The 19,389-nt window shown below is 46.1% G+C and overlaps 2 protein-coding genes across 2 annotated transcripts; both read left to right on the top strand.

Moving 5' to 3' along the window:
- The first annotated feature begins 6,912 nt into the window (after positions 1 to 6,912).
- On the top strand, positions 6,913 to 8,601 carry LOC123142987 (acetylserotonin O-methyltransferase 1). The gene is made up of 2 exons (XM_044561727.1): positions 6,913 to 7,846; positions 8,002 to 8,601. The coding sequence occupies exons 1-2, from the start codon at positions 7,031 to 7,033 to the stop codon at positions 8,302 to 8,304; spliced, it is 1,119 nt and encodes a 372-aa protein (XP_044417662.1). The 5' UTR covers positions 6,913 to 7,030; the 3' UTR covers positions 8,305 to 8,601.
- Positions 8,602 to 16,939: 8,338 nt separating this feature from the next.
- LOC123140724 (bisdemethoxycurcumin synthase-like) lies at positions 16,940 to 18,496 on the top strand. Its single transcript, XM_044560009.1, has 2 exons — positions 16,940 to 17,320; positions 17,427 to 18,496. Exons 1-2 carry the CDS (start codon positions 17,011 to 17,013, stop codon positions 17,918 to 17,920), a joined length of 804 nt encoding a protein of 267 aa, XP_044415944.1. The 5' UTR covers positions 16,940 to 17,010; the 3' UTR covers positions 17,921 to 18,496.
- The last annotated feature ends 893 nt before the right edge of the window (positions 18,497 to 19,389 follow it).

Here is a 19,389-nt window from a genome sequence, read left to right as displayed (position 1 = left end):
ATTGGGCGTGGCCGGGGGTCAGGGAGGAGCAGAGGTGCTCAGATCCATTCACTTGGCAGTGGCCGGAGGTTGGGGATGGGTAGAGAGGTTGGACGGACTTCGGGCAGGTACGGATGCGGCGGACCCATCCGCTTAGGAGCCGCCGGGACCGACGCTCATGGAGCCGCCGGAACTTGACCACCACGAGTGTCGTTGAGGGAGAGGCCAAGGCAGAGGATGGGGGCGGGCCGCGCGCGCGGAGCCTGCGGTACCCCTCGCGCCGCCGCCGCCGTGCTCTGCCTGATCCTTCAGCTGCAACAGGCGCGCCTCCCCCGTCGATGTTGTCGCTGTCGCGGTCGCCATGGGGACGAGGGGATTTGGGTGTCGTTGACTGGGCTGCGGGTGGATACTGGATGAGGTTGCGGTGGCAGTTTTGTTGTAGTTTTGAGCGAAAATAGGGGCAAGGGCACAAAACGAATCGTTTTGTTTTGTGGGAAGCTGGAGAATATGCTGAATCGTCAAAATCGCTGCTTCCGGATTCCTTGCGCTGGTAGTTCATTTTTAGAATCGGATTCTAGGAAGCTATACCGGAATCCAGCGTGTTTGTTTGAGCTTCTGATTTTAGAAGCCTAGAATTTGAGAATCAGAAGCTGTAGCCCAAACAAAGGCCACCTAAGTCATCTTAGATTGTGCACCATAACCAAGGAGGAGGGAAAACGAGAGAACTTAATGTTTATTTGCTAATTACTAACATTGCATGCAATCAACTAACCACTGCATGTCGTATTTGGTAGTCTCAAGTCATTGAAAGCATGCATGCCCCACATCTTTTAATGATTGATATGTCAACAAATAAGAAACGAGGTGGGAGTTAATGCACTGTGCCTAAGTGTTTTGGGACTATTTGATTTTCGTAAGGTGACTTACACACCTAGACGGAGGGAGTAGTTACCATCAGCAAATGACCGTGTCCCCCTTGTTGGTGAACTTCTCATTAAGCAGATGTACATATTTTTCTATGTGTTGTGACAAAGTTTTTTTTCAAACCAGATGCCAATAGGGGTCAGGCACTAGTAGAAAAAGGGTCTTTAGTCCCGGTTCTGGAACCGGGACTAAAGGGTCGTTACTAAAGCCTCCCCCTTTAGTCCCGGTTCGTGTCCCGGTTCTTACACGAACCGGGACTGAAGGCCCTCCACGTGGCCGCTGCCTGGAGGTCCACCTTTAGTCCCGGTTGGTAACACCTGGTACTAAAGGAAATTTTATGATTTTTTTTATTTATTTTTTTATTTTCAAATTTTTAAATTTTTTTAACGTCTAATCTCTAATCGCCCCTCATCACTGCTCAATTTAACCTCTAATCTCTAATCACCCCTCATCAATCCAAATCATCTAACTTCCCGGACGGTCACCCATCCTCTCACTACTCCAGCCTGAGCACGCTTAACTTCCGGGTTCTATTCTCCCTCGTTTTCAAGTCTGCACTTGTTGTTTTCCTAACAATAGTAAGATGTCAATCCTATTAACCCTCAGGAATTTAGCTTGAGCATGAAGTCACACATTTCACTGTTTGAGTTTGAAACTATTGTACTAAAAAACAATAATTATTTAGTAACACTAATATTTCTTGAATAAGTAGTTTGACCACAGTTTGACCAGATTTGACCAAAATTCAAAAAAACTGAAATAATTATTTAGTAACACTAATATTTCTTGAATAATTAGTTTGACCATTGTTTGACCAGATTTGACCAAAATTCAAAAAAAAATTAAATAATTATTTAGTAACACTAATATTCTTGAATAATTATTTAGTAACACTAATACTTCTTGAATAAGTAGTTTGACCATTGTTTGACCACAGTAACACTAATACTTCTTGAATAAGTAACACTAAAATAACTTTTTTTCCTTTTAGAATTTGAGGATTCTAAAAATTTGCAAACAGGCCGTAGGCAGTCAAAATCGGATGCGGATTTTCGTGCTAAACATTTTGATATATTATACGTTTTTTCTGACATCGTATGCAAAAGTTATAGCCGTTTTACATTTTCCCTACACTTTTTGCAAAACATGTCCAAATTTAAGTTTTTAAATTTTCCTAACTAGTACATGTAGTAACATAACTACATCTGGAAGGATTTTAATTTTTGAAGTTCTTATCATTTTCTTTTGCCTTTTACAAAACTGAAAAGGCGATCCGGGGGGGGGGGGGTAGAGTTTGAAAATGGGACCTTTAGTACCAGTTCGTGCCATGAACCGGTACTAATGCCTCAATCCCCATTAGTACCGGTTGGTGGCTCGAACCGGGACTAAAGGTCTAACCTTTAGTACCGGTTGGTGCCACGAACCGGTACTAATGGGCATCGCACCCTTTAGTCCCGGTTCGTGGCACCAAACGGGACTAAAGGTCCCATTTGAACCAGGACTAAAGGTCCCATTTGAACCGGGACTAATGCCTGTACGGTGCCCTAGCCGCTCGAACCGGGACTAATGCTCACATTAGTCCCGGTTCGTAATGCAACCGGGATTAATGCTCTTTTCTGGCCGAACCAAAGCCCTGTTAGAACCGGCAACCTGAAATACCAAACCGAAATATTTCAAATATATGTTTTCCTACATCAAATAACTGTGTGTCCCAACATATATAATCACAACTGTTTATACGTGGATCTTTTTTTGTTCAGAAAAAGGGGAGTACCCCAGATGCATATGTGGATCTAATCTGTAACTCATTTCTCATAACTCTAGCATTTTCGATACCGAGGGTTCGGTGTATCGGTCAAAACTTTGCTTATGACTACCTTGGCGCCACATATATGTATATCAGCCATAATATTCATCTGGTAATACATACGTACATGCATAAAAGTACAGCCATACCATATGGTAATACAGGGTAAATTCATCATTCAACTAAAATAAATATTTTCATATGATACAGACCAATCAAGATAAGTGGTGTGAAGTTTCTAGTGCTCTATGAACTAAGAGCATTTACTGTAACTTTCTTGTTTTCCTCAGATTTTCATGATCTTGCAATTCCTGTGCCTTCTCCATAAATAGATTTATACGATTTCTAATAATTAGTTCATCACAAATAAGAGGCATTGGTGTGGGGTAGGTAGGCTCTATGCCAGGCCAAGGACTACACAGGTACATAAAATCAAGCTTTCAATTGCAGTGAAGTTAATCGCTAGCAATTTGATATTAACCTTCACTTGCTCCTCGGCACTACTCGCTCCTCCGGGATTTTTTTTCTTGCATCGATCACCAGGAGGAGAGGATCCTCACCTATATTTTCATTCAAATGATAAATGTAGCTAGTGCAGGGAGAGGCATATCCGCATCTAGATGTAGACATGCCAAAGACCGACGGCTACTTTTTGGACTGGATCTTTAAACCTGACAGCTCAACTGACACGATCATTGGAACAACCACACAATTACGTATTTATCAACCGCACATATGTGTAGTTCCTTTCCTTACCGTCACGCCCACTGCCATGACAAATAGCTGGGTCACAGTTTAGTTATGCTTAATGCCGTGTCGTGATGAATTGATGTATGTACACAGTCACAGTCTTTTTGAACTCTAAAGGACAAGCGTGACGGAACATATATACATCTTTGGCATGCGAAGAACTTTCTCCGTGCATTTGGTTTAACGTGTATATGAACACATGATGCCCACTGTGATCACCATCCTTATATTTTAAGACGGATGGAATTATCCCTGTATGTAGGCTCCAACTGGTCGAGGGCTCAACCAGAAATTGCACTTGTGTATATCTTCTCGATCGACTGGCAAAATTAGGGTGGCTAGCACTATGGCATGTTGTTAAGTACAATCTCACCCCGTCCATAATTGATGGATAGGATCAGCCACTTGCCTAATGGTGAAGGATATTTTGGCCACGGAATAAATCTAGTGTCAAACCCATGCGTTCCGACTCAGCTGGGTAGCTTGTCGACGAATTCTTCATGGGTGTCACATTCACTGCATTTATCTTCGCAGAGAAAACTTGTGTTGACACCGCCATGGACGAACATGTGACCATGTCTACCTTCTACAATCATCCAAAACATGACCAGTCACCACCAGCAAATGTAACAGGAGAAATATTCTGGGTACAGTAAATCCCTGTTGGTGAACTCCACGTTAAATAGATGTACTGATATATTTCAATCAAAATTTGAATTTTATTTATGTTTCTACCTAATAACATCCATATATAATATGGTAAAACATGACACATGAAAAAAGTACATCCATAATATTCATATGGTAATACCACACTTTCCTGAAAAGGAGGATAACTCCTTGCTTCTGCATCTACGATAATGGATCATAATCTACCGGTCAAATGACATATAACCCTAGAACGGGTGCAAACCTCAAAGAAAACACTTTCAAGAAGGAGTCGCTGCTCAAACATGGGTGTTGTTGTGTCAAATCAAAAGGTTAACATGGGGCTATCACCTCCAAAGCAAAGTTTCGAGCCAAGACCTTCTAGAAGGAAACGTCATACGACATCAACGATGCCTGATGTAGCCAAAAAGCATTGATCATGTGTTTTCACCCGGAGAAGATGCAAACTCAATACCAAATCCCCAAATGCCACCCTGCACCCTCTGTTGACATGCTTACTGCTGCATCTTCTAGCCGGCTCCCATCATAAAAAAATCTTAGCCCTGCTCGTGGTGAAGGAGAATTCACGCGAAGCATGTTCAAGATGCATGTCACCTCGCCACTTCTGGTCGCTGGTGCACCGCCATCATATTGTGTTTCCCATTCTACGCACCAATCTTCCCAGCTAGATCTGTAGGCCAGCGATGCCATCACGTCGTGCCATAGGGAGGCTGCTACTTGCCATAATGTAAGATCCACGTTCTGGTACCATCTTACTCAGATCCACGAAGACCAGTCAGACCCACTCTAGCTCCAGTCGGATCCACTAAAGGTCTCCCTTTGCTCAATTCCACCGGCGGAAGCCACAAAAACCTCAGTTGATGCATGCCCAAGATGCATCAGATGTCAGCCACCATAGTTAGTAGTGCCACAAATCCATTGGTAATTACCATGGAAGAACCTTGTTGCCACCGCAAAATTGCCCATAATATTCTTCATACAACTAGAAAATCCATAATTGTATAATGCAGTCCCATCACACTGTGTTGTAATTTTCTCATGTTCTATTGATTAAGAGCATTTATGTAATTTATTTTTTCTTTCCTTGCATTTCATTTTCTAGATTACCTTTGTATTTCATTTTTCTTTTACCAGAAAATGATAGAACAATCGTTCTACAGTTAGTAAAATTAATATTTGTGTACATGAGCGGAAAAAGAATTAAATAGAACAATAAATGTTAGCTCACATTTTCTTGATCATAAAAGTATTATGACGGCAAGGACAAATTTATATGATTTTCTTTTTTTGCGGGTGAAAAAATCATATAATCAGTGACAAATTTATATGATTTTCATAAATAAAATGTTTTGGTTGGGCTGGTGGGCTCCGTATGCAGGGACAAGGCGTACACACGCATATATAATCGAGCTTTCACTTCCAGTGAAGTTAATCCGGGGTTCGCTCAAAAAAAGTTAATCCGGGGCAAAATGACGGTTAACCTGTGAAATATTTCACCACTCACACCAGCATATTTTAAAGTTTTCACCGGGTGGTGGGTGGGTGGGCACGGCATACTGATCAACCCCACATATCGTGTAGTCCGCTTCCAGGATAAATACGCCTTGATGAATCGATGGACTAGTCGTTTACTTTCCATCTACGTTTTAATGGACATGTAGCAAGTAATGGTCATGTTAAAGCTTAATGAGACTATGCTTACCAAGAAGCATAGTGATGTTGGTTCTTAGCAGCCGTGCTAAGTTATGTATGTGTCTTGATTGATGAGTTGTTTACTACAATTGCTAGTTAATAATTTGTATATAGTTGTGAGATATCAGATTATAAACGAGGCTTATATTAAAAATATAATGTTTATCAATTTGACATTCCATACACAAAAAAGGTATGTTTTTCCGTTATGTCCAATATGTTTACGTGTAGCCTCGATCTAATATAGGAAGGCATCATAGGATAGCCAAGAAAATGGACTCACTGAAGCTGATAAGATGATCATACCGGCCGTGGCAGTGGCACAATAGTCAAAATATTCTGATGGCCTCAATGAGTTTTTTCATCGATTGTTCTATGTCGTGTGCATGTGGATGAGCATCTATATTGTCATTCATTATGCGGCTACAGATCTCATATATATATATATATATATATATATATATATATATATATATATATATATATATATATATATATATATATATATATATATATATATATATAGCTCAAGTCCAGATCCGACAACGATGCTGCGAGAGGCAGCGAGCTGCAATGACGACAAAGGCTGAGCCAGGACCTCGTCAAAGATGGGGACAACGTTGTGAGTGGTAGCGAGTTGCGGCATCCGAGGCGAAGACGGGAAAGCAGGTTGACGGATGCGGGCCGGGGGGTCTAGGTGCAGGGTCCAAGGGTTGCTGCAAATCGGTGTGGCGTAGGGGGGTGGTCGTGGCAATGGCAAGCAACGGCGATAGGGGTGGTTGAGGGGCGGCCGGGCGACGCGCGACAGTGCCTGCCGGCCGCAGGTGCTGGAAACATGCGGATGGTGCTGGGCAAGTCGGCGGCGCGTCGAAGAAACAAGAAAACATATGAAGAAGAACTGCGGTGCTATCATGATCGTTGGATGCTGATCAGACGCTCCAGAGAAATCGACTTACACAAAAATAAATTCAAGCCATTTAACCATGGCCAGACCCTATAGATACTTATTTATTTTTAATCACTGAATAGGAGAGTGGTTTTTCTACATCCCAGAAGCTTGAGCACTAAGTAGTCAGTTGGTCGTGTATAAAGGCCGTCGGTAGACGTGCTCTAGCTGGAAGGAGCACCGGATTACACACGCACACATACATCCTAAGCTAGCTTGCATTTCATTTGCAGTGCACACAGGTAGCTAGCTAGCCCGGCACCATGACGCTCAAGCTCTTAATGGAAGTGAGCCCGCAGGAGCTGCTGGAGTCCCTCGCCGAGCTCCAGAACCACGTGCTCGGCTACGTCAAGTCTACGTCGCTCAAGTGCGCCGTGGACCTCGGCATCCCGGCCACCATCCATAAGCGCGGCGGCACCGCCACCCTGGCCGACATCGCGGCCGACGCCAAGGTGCACCCGGCCAAGCTCGCCGACCTCCGCCGCATGATGGCGCTGCTCGGCGCCTCGGGCATCTTCACCACCACCGCCGCCGGCACCGGGGACGACGACGGTGCTGCCGACGACACGGCCGCCGTGCAGTACGGGCTGACCACCACGGGCCGCTTCCTCGTCGGCTGGCGCAACCTGTCCCCCGTGGCGCCCTTCTTCGTCAACCCTCTCATCGTCTCCTCCTTCTTCGACCTGCCTGACTGGCTCAGGAGCGAGCCGGCGCCGGCCGGCGCTGCCTCCCTGTTCGAGCAGGCGCATGGCTGCTCCAGGCAGGAGATGGTGGGCAAGGACGCCGGGTTCGGCAGCGTCCTGAGAGACGCCATGACCGCCGACAGCGAGCTCTTCCTGGAGGTCATTATTGTTGACAAGGGCCGCATCTTCCGCGGCGTGAGCTCCCTCGTCGACGTCGGCGCCGGCAACGGCGCCGGCACGCGGGTGGTGGCCAAGGCGTTCCCGCGCATCAAGTGCACCGTGCTGGACCTTCCTCAATCCGTCGGCCAGGCAGCCGCCGCCGGCGACGGCAACCTGAGTTTCGTCGCAGGTGACATGTTTGAATCCATTCCGCCGGCGGATGCTGTCCTGCTCAAGGTAGGTATCCATGAATATCACCTATCGGTACCTCGTGGTCACGTCAATGAAAAATTGCATACTGTTTCATTTCCTTTTCTCTTGACAAAACATAGCACCAAGGTATATTTTTATCTTTATATTTCTTCTAAATTGTTCCCCTTTATCTGTTCTAGAATGTTTTGCATGACTGGGGCCACGACGACTGCGTCAAGATACTTCAGCGTTGCAAGGAAGCCATCCCCGCTAGGGGCGCCGGAGGGAAGGTGATAATCATAGATATGGTAAGAGGGTCTCTGCTCGGCGATAAGAAGATCGGCGAGATGGAAGCCATGCAGGACATGTTCGCGATGTGCACCAACGGGGTGGAACGGGACGAGAGCGAGTGGAAGAGGATCTTTTCCGATGCTGGATTCAGCGACGATTACAAGATCATGCCGGTGTTGGGTCCCTTATCAGTGATGGAGATCTACCCATGAGAACGCGGCGAAATAGGCCATACTAATGGACATGATATGTTGCACGTATATACCCGATCGAACTCAAGCACGTTTGTTTGCATATGTGCACATGAACTATGTGTGTTGTTAATAAGCAGGCTACCTTGTTAACATGCCTGTCTTGTCATTTTTTATTTCTTCAGCCCGTTAATTAAGAGTAGCAATTTCCAGAATTATTATTGTATTTTTATGAAACTATATATTATGTTGAGATCGATAGTTGGAAAAAAAAATCTCCCTGAGCAAGGTAAATAAATATATGATATATTGTGCGTACATCTGAACTCCAACACATTTGTTTGTATGTCGGCACCAACTATGTATTTTGTTAATAAGCAGGCTACCTTGTTAACATGCCTATGTTGTCAATTTTATATCTTCTATTAGTTAAGTGTAACTATTTCAAAATTTTATTATTATATTCTATATGCCATGTTGAGGTTGATGGTTGGAATTTATTTTTCTGAGCAATGTATATTTTGTATGACGTTTCAAATTTTGATGATTCTATTTTTCATGGGACATACTTGCCGTGGCAATGACCACTACTTCTCTTTCTTTCAAGTAATTTGATGGATCTATAGTGGAAGTAGTCATGTGGCCGAACAAGACGAAGCCCGAAACATGTGAGAATTCATTGTTTTTATTTAAAGTATTGCTGGCATACATTTATTCACACAACAAATGATTAAACACTCTCTAAAAAAAATGATTATAGTAGTTGGTTAAATTTTGAAATTATTGTTTTTGGAGCTCAGGCCGCATTGGGCCTAGGAGCATTATCAAATCAGTCTTTATAAAGCTATCCCAAAAATCGTCCCGGTCTAGGACTAAACCCTCTTTTTTATATCCATAGTGAGTCATATTCATCTAATTTTTGGTTCTCTTCCACCAAAATACTTTGCAAATAGGGATCTACGCCAACTAAAGCTCCCTCTACTATCATGGGCGGGCCATGGATTTTAAGTACATCTATTTAAAATTAGGTAGAAGACAAAATAGTACGCATATAAATAAAAAATTACTCCTACTTGTGCTATGTGCTATATATAAAAAAGGAAAAGAACCAAGAGAACTAACCAAAATATAAGAAAACTTGCTACTATGTGGATTCAAACCCCAAATCGATGGATTCAATGCATTGTTCATTACTTGTCGAGATACTATATGCCAACTATGAAGGTATAATTGTTTATCTTTAATACACATTATGTATGATATATATGAAATAATGAAGTGAAAGTAGCCGTAGCCGAGGGAGATGAAGCCCGGGACATGTGAAAATTCACATTTTATTTTAAAGTATATGTGGAATGCTACATTTATTCACAGGACACATGATTACACAGTAATTGATTAAGATTTTGATATATTGTTTTTTGAGCTCAGGCCGAATTGGGCCTACACATTTTCTGTAAAGTGCAGAAAATTCATTTCACTATTTTTGTCTATGTCTTTGCCTTTTTCTGGTGGTTTATTTTTCTATTTTTGTGGTTATTTATTTTTCACAGGTTTTATTCCTCCCCTAGTTTTTCGTTTTTTTCTTTCTGTTAGTTACTAATAACACATTTTATTGTGTATGTGAATATTTTTCTCAAATACACATGAACACTTTTTCAACATGAGATGAATATTTGTTCAAATGCATGTGCTTATAAAAGTGTTAATGGTGTTTAAAAATGTTCATGAAATTTAAAGAAACACTCACACATTTAAATAAAAAGTTCATCTAAATTACTCACATTATAAAACATTGTTCGTGTTTGTATGGAATAACATAAAACCCGACTAAAATGGCATAGCAGAGAAACAAACTACTAGAAAACCGGATGGGAGCGCTTGGTAACGGAATCGTCATCGCGGGCCGGCCCATGTGCACTGTGCATTGCTCCATCGTTGGTCGCATAGAGCGACAAATAAGAGCCCTGGTGTCCAAACGCTACCTCTGAAGTATGATTGGTGCTGTGATGACAGTCTGTTGCCGACGTTGATTTCTTCTCAGCACTAGAAGGCCATCTTAATGGAGATTGCCCGCTGTGGTCAAAAGTCAAAACCTACATAATGTACTACTCCGTCTCATAATGTTAGACGTTTTTTGACACTACACTAACGTGAAAAAACGTCTTACATTACGGGACGGAGGGAGTAGTTTTAAATATGAAAGCTGGAAATGCGAAGCAAATTATACATGACTAAATTATCGAAAAAGGCTTTCGCCCCGCTTTACATATAAAGCAAAGATCACCAACAACCCAGTACAACACACGCCACCACAACACACGCACACACCCAAGGCAGGATACATAGGCGCTGAGCGCAGCAACACCACCCCTAGCACTACAAGAGCCCTCGGGGCCTCAACCGTGAACACGCCACCGCGTAGAGAAGAAGCTACATATGACGCACCGTGGGCTCCAAGGCGGTGCCTACAGGAAGGTTACGACACCGAAGCGCCGCCACCGCCCGACCCAAGGATCAGAGTTTCCCCCGGAGCAACACGATGGGCAGCGAGAGTCGCGGCGACGCCTTCAAGAAGGGAACGAGCTTCGCCGTCGCCGGTCAATCCGAAGATAGAACAGGTTTTCACCCCGACCAATATTCACCGCCACCGAACGCCACACCCTGGCTACCACGCCGCCCACAAGGCCATGGCCACCAGGCAGCACCAAGTCACGGGCTTTGCCCAAGAGCACCGCGACACCACCACCAGGGCCGCCGCCCTAGCATCCAAGACCTTGACGCCACCTCACCCGCCACCCACCGCTACCCCAACCAAAGATATGGGCAGAAAAGGACCCGCCTTTTGCACGCCTGAGCCGCTCCTAACGCCGAAACCCAATAGGCCGGCCAAAACTGGCCGCCATCGGCCCGTCCAAGACACTGGCGCGAGACGAGCACTGTCGTGCTGCTGGGCGCGAGACAAGCATGGTCCTGCTGCCGGGCGCGAGACGAGGCCGGTCCTGCTGCCGGGCGCGAGACAAGCTCGGTCCTGCTGCCGAGCGTGAAACGAGCGATGGCCCATAGTCAGGGAAGGGCCGAACCTTCGACGAAGGTAGCATTCGGACGACGAGGAGAGGGATCGAAGGTCGACACACGCCGCCTACGGGCCAGCCAACGCCGGAACATGCCTGCCGCTGCCACAGTCGACCTGCCAAGCCACCGTGGAGCCATCCACGGCCAGAGCCACAACCACACCGGGCCGCTGCCCAACCCGCGCCGCCCGACGAGCTCCAAGCGTTGGAGCCGCCGGGCACACTCCCGCGCGACCAGCCGCTGTTGCAGGCCACCACGGGCCACCACCACGCCGAGCCTGCACCAGATCCGCGGCACATGCCCTCCACCATCCACCAACGGACCGACGCCGAGAGAGAGTAGCGCCAGACCCACCACCGGCAGCGCGACCTACACCACGCAGAGGCTACTGGCCTGGGGAGACTAGCAGCCCCAGCCAGCACCACGCTAGCCAGGGCACACCACTGCACCTCGCCAAACACCAGCCTAGCCGAGAGAGCCGTCTCCGGCCAGGCAAGATGGGATCAGCAACTCCATCGCCGCCAACCAGAGCCGCCGGAGCCTCCACCACGCGCAGCCGCCCTGCCACCCACGCGGCCCAGGACGACCAGCACCGCCGCATCCCGCCGATGGCGCGCGCCCACCAGATCCAAGCAGAAAAGCCCCGATCCGCCGCCAACACGGCCAGCCGCCGCTCCTCCACCGCGAGGAAGACAGAGAGGAGGGGGCCGCCGCTCCCTGGGGCCGCCGCCCCAGCATCCAGCGCCACCGCGCCACAGAAGAGGCCGGAGGGCCAGATCCGCGCCGGCGCGCAGCTCCACGACGCACGGCGCGCCGTCCAGGGCTGGCCTCCACGCGAGACGAGAGAGAAAAGGCCCGCCGCCGCCGGCAGCCGCACGGGCTTTGCCCGGCGAGGACGCCCGACGGCGGCGAGGGGGGAGGGAGCAGGAGGGGGTGGCGGTGGCGACGGGGTTAGGTCACCCGAGCCGCCCCCCTGGAGAGTGACGCGGGTGGGGGGGATCAGCAGTACCCATTCCACTTCAATGCAGCAGGTTTGAGTGCAATTCCACTTGCCAAAAGACTTGATGGCCTTGCCCAAGCATTTGTGCCCCCGGCTTACTATGCCCGTGGATGTTACTTCACCCTCTCCACATGACTAAATTAGCTCCTTCTCTGCCGTCTGGCCAGCATCTTTGGTTACTGGAGTCACCAGATTTTTTTACCATTGAACATTATGAATGAATAAACAAAGCTGACCACCCTTATCTAAAAAAAGGAGAAGAAAAAAGTTCTTCCTGTAGTAGTGCATGCTTGCATTGGGCGTCATTGGAGAAAAAATATATCTACTCACGCTCGACGTTGATGCATCCTTGTTGGCCCACGCTCGACGTCGAGTATTTTGTGGTGACGAAGTGATGGTAAATGATGACAACAATGAAGCAAGCCGGCTACCTCTGATCGATCTACTCACATTACAAAGCTAGCTTTCTGCTAGTTGATCCGCTCCTCGCCGATCCTCCGTGTAGATGTTGCAACCAATGCCAAAACATACACACGTACACATCGTGATGAAATGAGATGAGATCCTCTCCTATGACCATGTTCCCCGACACCGGCATGTCGGGATTGTTGGTTACGATGACACGATAATTAATGCCAGGGCAGCCACTCCAACAGACAGTTCAGCTTGCAGCCAGCCAGCCAGCCAAGGAAACAGACTATAAATCCTGAGCCCAGCACATACCCCATTAGACCAAGCTGCTGCATGCCATTGAAGCTTCATTCGATCACAAAGCTAGCGACTAGTGATCCCTGCCCAGCAAACAAGAGTAGTGCTCCTGCTTCCGAAAGATCGGCCATGGGAAGCATCGGAACCGCCAACGGCAACGGGATCGGGCACGGTGGTGCCGCGGTGGCGCGGCGGCAGCACGCCGAAGGCCCCGCGGCCATGCTCGGCATCGGCACGGCGAACCCCACTGGCGTCGAGGTGCCCCAGAACATCTTCGCCGAGAACCTCTTCCGCGTCACCAAGAGCGACCACCTCACTGAGCTCCAGCAGAAGCTGACCAGAATCTGTACGTACTATGTTCTTCCCTGTTCACCACGTTGACTATAGGAGCACGAATCTGCATGCATGCTTGTTTTTTCTGCAAATCTGTTGGTGGATCTACGCTTGTCCTCCTACACATAAACCCAACATCTCTTGGAAACTACAATCATACCTACCTACATTTGGCATTTCAATAGCCATTTTTAGTAAATTGCCATGCACAACCATCATTTATAGATGATGAGCCACAAATGTTAAGGGCATCTAAAAACATGAGAGGGTGCATAAGGGGGACAAGAGGGCCTCACTCGATGTCAGTAAAACTATTGGAACTCATCCATTATGTAGAGAATGTGAATATTCACTAATTGAAAGGAAAAAGAGATGCAAATAAAAAGGACAACCTTGATGAATACCTCAGGCCCCTTAAAAGTAACAAAATGTTAACCATTTATATTGATAGTAAGGTGGTAATGGAAATGCATTCATTAATTAACATGATAAAGTCACCAAGCATCCATTTAGGTGTGAGGGCCCTAATGATGAAGTACCATTTAATTATTTCAAAAGATTTGGCTAAATGAATGTATTTAACATGGGCACATTATGATTGCAAGAGGAAAGTTGGAAAGGATGTATAAGTTCTTAGGACATGGTAATACTATTTGGAATTGTATGCCCTTGAGTAAAAGATGGTTAGGATTCATAAATGTAGTCTGGTAAATGGTCTTCGAGTCTTAGCCAATGTTCTAGTAACTATTTTATATAAAAAAAATTTTTAACCCCATGTATTAATTAAGAAATGTTCATACAATAAGTAAGAACAAAGCATGCTATACAAGAAGTCACAAAACCAAATAACACACCATCAACTTTAGAACTGAAGCAAAACCTTGCAAAGTCACGAGTCACTATATTAGCCTCCGTTTTTATTTTCACCATCTTTAAGTCCTGTAATTTTTTTGGATGAATCTGTTTCCCCCTAGCTTGAGGTTAACCAAACAGATCTATCAAGGATGAAATAGCTAAAACCAAATGCACAAACAAGCAATATATCTCTAAGATTGGCCTAAAGTCTTGCCTCATATGCTTCATTCTTGTCACCTGCAAATCACCAAAGGTAACTCTAGAATATGTCTTACTATTGGCATCCTACTTGGAACCCCATCTACGATCAACTTATATCTCTACTCTTGTCATCTTTGGCTGAAAATTCTGGCGCATGTGACATTCACAAATTTTCAACTCACTTTCATGATGGTTAAAAAAAATCAAATTATTCAAATTCCCATCACTGGTGCTAACTTCTGCAGATGAAGTTTGTAGGGTACATAATCCTAATGTCCAATATATGACCAAGAGTGCATATAAAACATTTAGCAGGCCACCATGCTTAGCATGCAAGAATCAAGACACTAGATTACACTCCTTCCCAAGGTTTGGAAAGCAAAATTTTCCACCTAGGGTAAAATCATTTGCTTGGAGGCTGTTCAGGATAGCTCTTCCATCATGTTTGCAAACTTCATGATTCTATACACACATCACAGAGCAATGACGTAGATGTTAATTACTTAATTCCGATTCTCATCTTCGTCAAAGTTTCTTTTGCTAGGGCGCTTTGCTTTTGTTGGGGACTTAGATCGGTATAATTTACTTAATTTGCACCTAAAATTTATCACTCCTCCATTATTCAAAGCCTATTTTCTAACTCACATCTTGAAGCCTCTCTTGAAGATATCTACACGTTCTATTGGAAATTTAGAAAGCTCTATATTGCATGCTCTTAAGGCAAATATGTTGGTTAATTTACCAACCATATGTGCTTCCAATGATTTTCTTTCCATGACACAAATGAATCCGTGACAGACCAGGATTCGAATTACAAATCTAACCTCCCTCCTAATCATGCTTGTTCTGGTTCTATTTCTTCTCTTTCTCTAGATCCTCGAGCATTTTTGAATGTGGCATTCAACCCTTCCCAGGTAGGGAATGTTGCTAGACTTGAAGTTTTCTTTTTGATGATATTACTTATAATTCTCCATTTACATCCAAGTTTTCTCCTTGCTTGTTGATTATGTGTTATAATCCAAGGCTCAAGCGATTGTCCTTGGAATGCAAACAGTCCGAGCTCTCTCTTAGAGAGAGCTATCCTTCCTGATAGGTTGGAGAACTCTTTTGGATGTCGCTTCAACCAGCAATCGCCTACCATATAGATCTTTCCTTGCTTATTTATTCAATCAACGACACAAGGATTTGATAGTCACTATATTTTCAAGGAACTCCAGGGTTGTAGCTCATGCCCTTGCAAGATGTGCTTGTAGGGACTTCCACGACTCGTTTCTTGTAAGAACCATGTTTTGAACTTCCCTCACTCGATCGTTCTAGGCTTGCTCTAGAAATGGTAGATCTCGCTTCCAGGATTCAGTATGTACTTTGCCTTGGATGTTGATGAAGGAGTAAAATCCCGCTCTACCTACCCAGCATCACGACTCCCGAGTCCAATCTGTGACCTTTGACCTCTTAATCTAGTGGACGAACAAGAAGATCAAATGTATATATATCCTCTAAGCGATATTCATGCTGCTAATACATAATGCTAGATCATGAACAATGCAATGTGTGCCACTACGCCATCATGGGGAAGGTGTCTCTCAAGTCTTTAATGTCATAAAGAATTATCGAGGAGGTCAAACCATCAGCTGCACACACATTCCGTCTAACTCAAAGACAAGTACGGTGGTCCATGTGTTCCTACTATGCCCACTTCGGGATGGTGGCTTTCCAAGCCCAAGCGGATAGCGAGATACGTGTTATAACAAAACCGTGCACTCTACTACAAACACTATCATTCGTGACCAGTCCATACTCACATATGTCATGGCTGAGAGCCAAACGGTAGTAATGCTAACTCCCTTCATCCAAATATGTAGGGCATAATACGTTTTTTGAACTTGCATTTGATCATTGACAAGATGAATAATATATAAGATATATGATACAAAAATTATATCATTAGAAACTTCTTCCATATATGAATTTGATGGTATTGCTTTGTGTAACATGCATGTCATATATAATTGCTCTAACCTATGGTCAAAAGTAAACTCGAAAGACGGATTATAGGTGCTATATATTTGGATAGAGAAGGAGTACCAGTGACCAAGTGATGGGCTAAAAGCATCGATAACCATCCATAGGCCAGGAGGTTTATCCTCCCCTTTCCATCAAAAAACAAGGACATGCCTCTTTGTGATTTACCACTAGCAAATTGGTTTGACCTTGCATCTTCCATGTCATTGGCATGCTGTTTTAACCGTGCGAGGAGTGCCCCCATCCATTGTGCCAGGAACAGAAATTCAAAGGAATTAATTTTAACCCATTTCCTTCACCTCCCAATTCCATGCATGGGATTGGTGAAAGCCAAATGGAGTTGAGCTTTACCCATTTTTTTGTCCGAGGAAAGCTGCATCGGAGGCTGCGTCCGAAGCTGCGTCTGAGGCGCCGATAATTAATGCCAGGGCCGCCACTCCAACAGACAGTTCAGCTTGCAGCCAGCCAGCCAGCCAAGGAAACAGACTATAAATCCTGAGCCCAGCACATACCCCATTAGACCAAGCTGCTGCATGCCATTGAAGCTTCATTCGATCACAAAGCTAGCGACTAGTGATCCCTGCCCAGCAAACAAGAGTAGTGCTCCTGCTTCCGAAAGATCGGCCATGGGAAGCATCGGAACCGCCAACGGCAACGGGATCGGGCACGGTGGTGCCGCGGTGGCGCGGCGGCAGCACGCCGAAGGCCCCGCGGCCATGCTCGGCATCGGCACGGCGAACCCCACTGGCGTCGAGGTGCCCCAGAACATCTTCGCCGAGAACCTCTTCCGCGTCACCAAGAGCGACCACCTCACTGAGCTCCAGCAGAAGCTGACCAGAATCTGTACGTACTATGTTCTTCCCTGTTCACCACGTTGACTATAGGAGCACGAATCTGCATGCATGCTTGTTTTTTCTGCTACTGATTTATGCTTCTTTTTTGGTTGCAGGCGAGAAGACGGGCATCGACAAGCGCCACTTCCACCTGACGGAGGAGACGCTGGCGGCGCACCCGGAGCTGTACGACCACGACGCGTCGTCGCTGGACAACCGCCTCGCCATGACCGTCGACGCGGTGCCGAAGCTGGCGAAGTGCGCGGCGGCCGAGGCCATCGCCGAGTGGGGCCGCCCGGCGAGCGAGATCACCCACCTCATCTTCAGCACCTACTCCGCCTGGGGTGCCCCGAGCGCCGACCTGCGGCTCGCCACGCTGCTCGGCCTCCGCCCCACGGTCAACCGCACCATCCTCAGCCTCCACGGCTGCTACGGCGGCGGCAGGGCGCTGGGCCTCGCCAGGGAGCTCGCCGAGAACAACCGCGGCGCCCGCGTCCTCCTGGCCTGCGCTGAGATCACACTCGTCTGCATTGGTCGGTACAGCGTGCACATGTGGATGACATTAATGAATCGTGGAAATACGGTGTGGGTTAAAAGTGTAGGTAGTTAATATAAAGGCATTGGTCGGTACAGCGGGGTTATGGCGCACGGTGTTAAAAGACTTGGACTGCATGTACCATCCGATTTGTACAGCTCTCTCCCACCCCCGCCGCCAACAAACACAACACACACACACCAGGAGACGCACGCGCGGACGCATCACCGGGGCCGTCTTGCTTGCAGTTGCTCGCGCGCACCTACCGGCCGCCGCTGGCCCGTGAGGCCGCCTCACCCGCGCAGAAGCGGAAGAGAGCGGAGCAGGAGGAGCATGTGGCGACCGACGGCCTCGGCGCGCTGGACCTCCGACCGGCCAAGGGGCCGTTGGTGGGGTTCGAGCGGCCTCTGGGACATCCTATCTTGGGTGTTCCTCTTCGTTTGTGTACATCAGGTTCATATGCTTCTGCTTGAACCTATCTTTAAATGTGTTCTACTCAGCTCATTTCAGAAAGAATTGCCCTGTAATACAAGATTTTCTTCTTTGTTATCCCTAGTAGGGTTATGTAATTGACAATGTGTTATCTTCATGAGCTAAAATATATGGCGCTTTTGGCGCCTTTCTCTATTAAAAAAACATAGGGGTCTGACAGGAAGACGACATCTTAAGAGTTTTTTTTTTTTTGCAAATAGCATCTGATGCGTTGTAGTAGTGTGTACTGATTTGTATCTACGTTGGCAATTTTTTGAAAATGTCTCGTAGTGGTCCGTGACATTCGTGAGCAAATTTTTTTCTCTATAACATGACAAGTTTGAAAGAATTTCTATGGGCCACACAACAAATTCCGAACATCATATTTCCCATCACATGGCCAATTTTAGGAAAATTTGTAACTATGACACAACAATTTTACGAATAACAATTTTACGAATTGTGTTTTCTAAATCACAGCAACATCTTGAGACAAAATTATTGTTATCTCATGGCAATTCTCGAAACAAATTGTGTTTACCAATCATGGCAAATGTTAAAACAAATAGTATACGACCATGATACCTTAATATATATGTGAGGCCAGGTTCCAAGTCGCTAGTGGAGCCAGGAATATGAAATGAGATTCCTGCAGTTGGTTTATTCTCGACGCGGGTTTGTGTGATTGTTTAGGGTGGTGGCACACACATGTGCATTGTACATTTGTTCCGAGTACCTTTTTCGCTGTAAAATGAATCCCCACATGTTGCAGAAAGTGGTTTTCAAACCGTGAGCCTTACAAGCGGGAGCTAGACGGGCTTGCCATGTTGGCAAACTATGGGCCAGATCGTGGGATGGGCGCATCCGTCCGCATGATGCAGTTGAAACTTCAAAGACGACAAGCTTTACCCAGGAGGAGCTCCCCGCTCACGGTGTTTGATGAACCCGAGTTTCGCGGCGCATACCGTTAGCACCCCCTTCAATGCCATTTGTCCAGTGCTTAATGCTTCGAATTATCATAATTTACATTCTATGAAACAATGCAGGATGAATTCATGTGTGGCCAAAAGAAA

This window comes from Triticum aestivum, chromosome 6D (genome assembly GCF_018294505.1).
Source record: "Triticum aestivum cultivar Chinese Spring chromosome 6D, IWGSC CS RefSeq v2.1, whole genome shotgun sequence".
Taxonomy (NCBI): Eukaryota; Viridiplantae; Streptophyta; class Magnoliopsida; order Poales; family Poaceae; genus Triticum; species Triticum aestivum.
Note: the sequence above shows the minus strand (reverse complement) of the source record. Positions and strands in the feature narration are given on the sequence as shown.

Excerpts from the sequence above, each read along its gene's own strand:
- LOC123142987 (XM_044561727.1), top strand. The coding sequence starts at position 7,031 with ATGACGCTCAAGCTCTTAATGGAAGTGAGCCCGCAGGAGCTGCTGGAG. Across the intron at positions 7,847-8,001 it reads CGGATGCTGTCCTGCTCAAG|AATGTTTTGCATGACTGGGG; the intron begins GTAGGTATCCAT and ends TATCTGTTCTAG.
- LOC123140724 (XM_044560009.1), top strand. The coding sequence starts at position 17,011 with ATGCCATTGAAGCTTCATTCGATCACAAAGCTAGCGACTAGTGATCCC. Across the intron at positions 17,321-17,426 it reads GCAGAAGCTGACCAGAATCT|GCGAGAAGACGGGCATCGAC; the intron begins GTACGTACTATG and ends TTTTGGTTGCAG.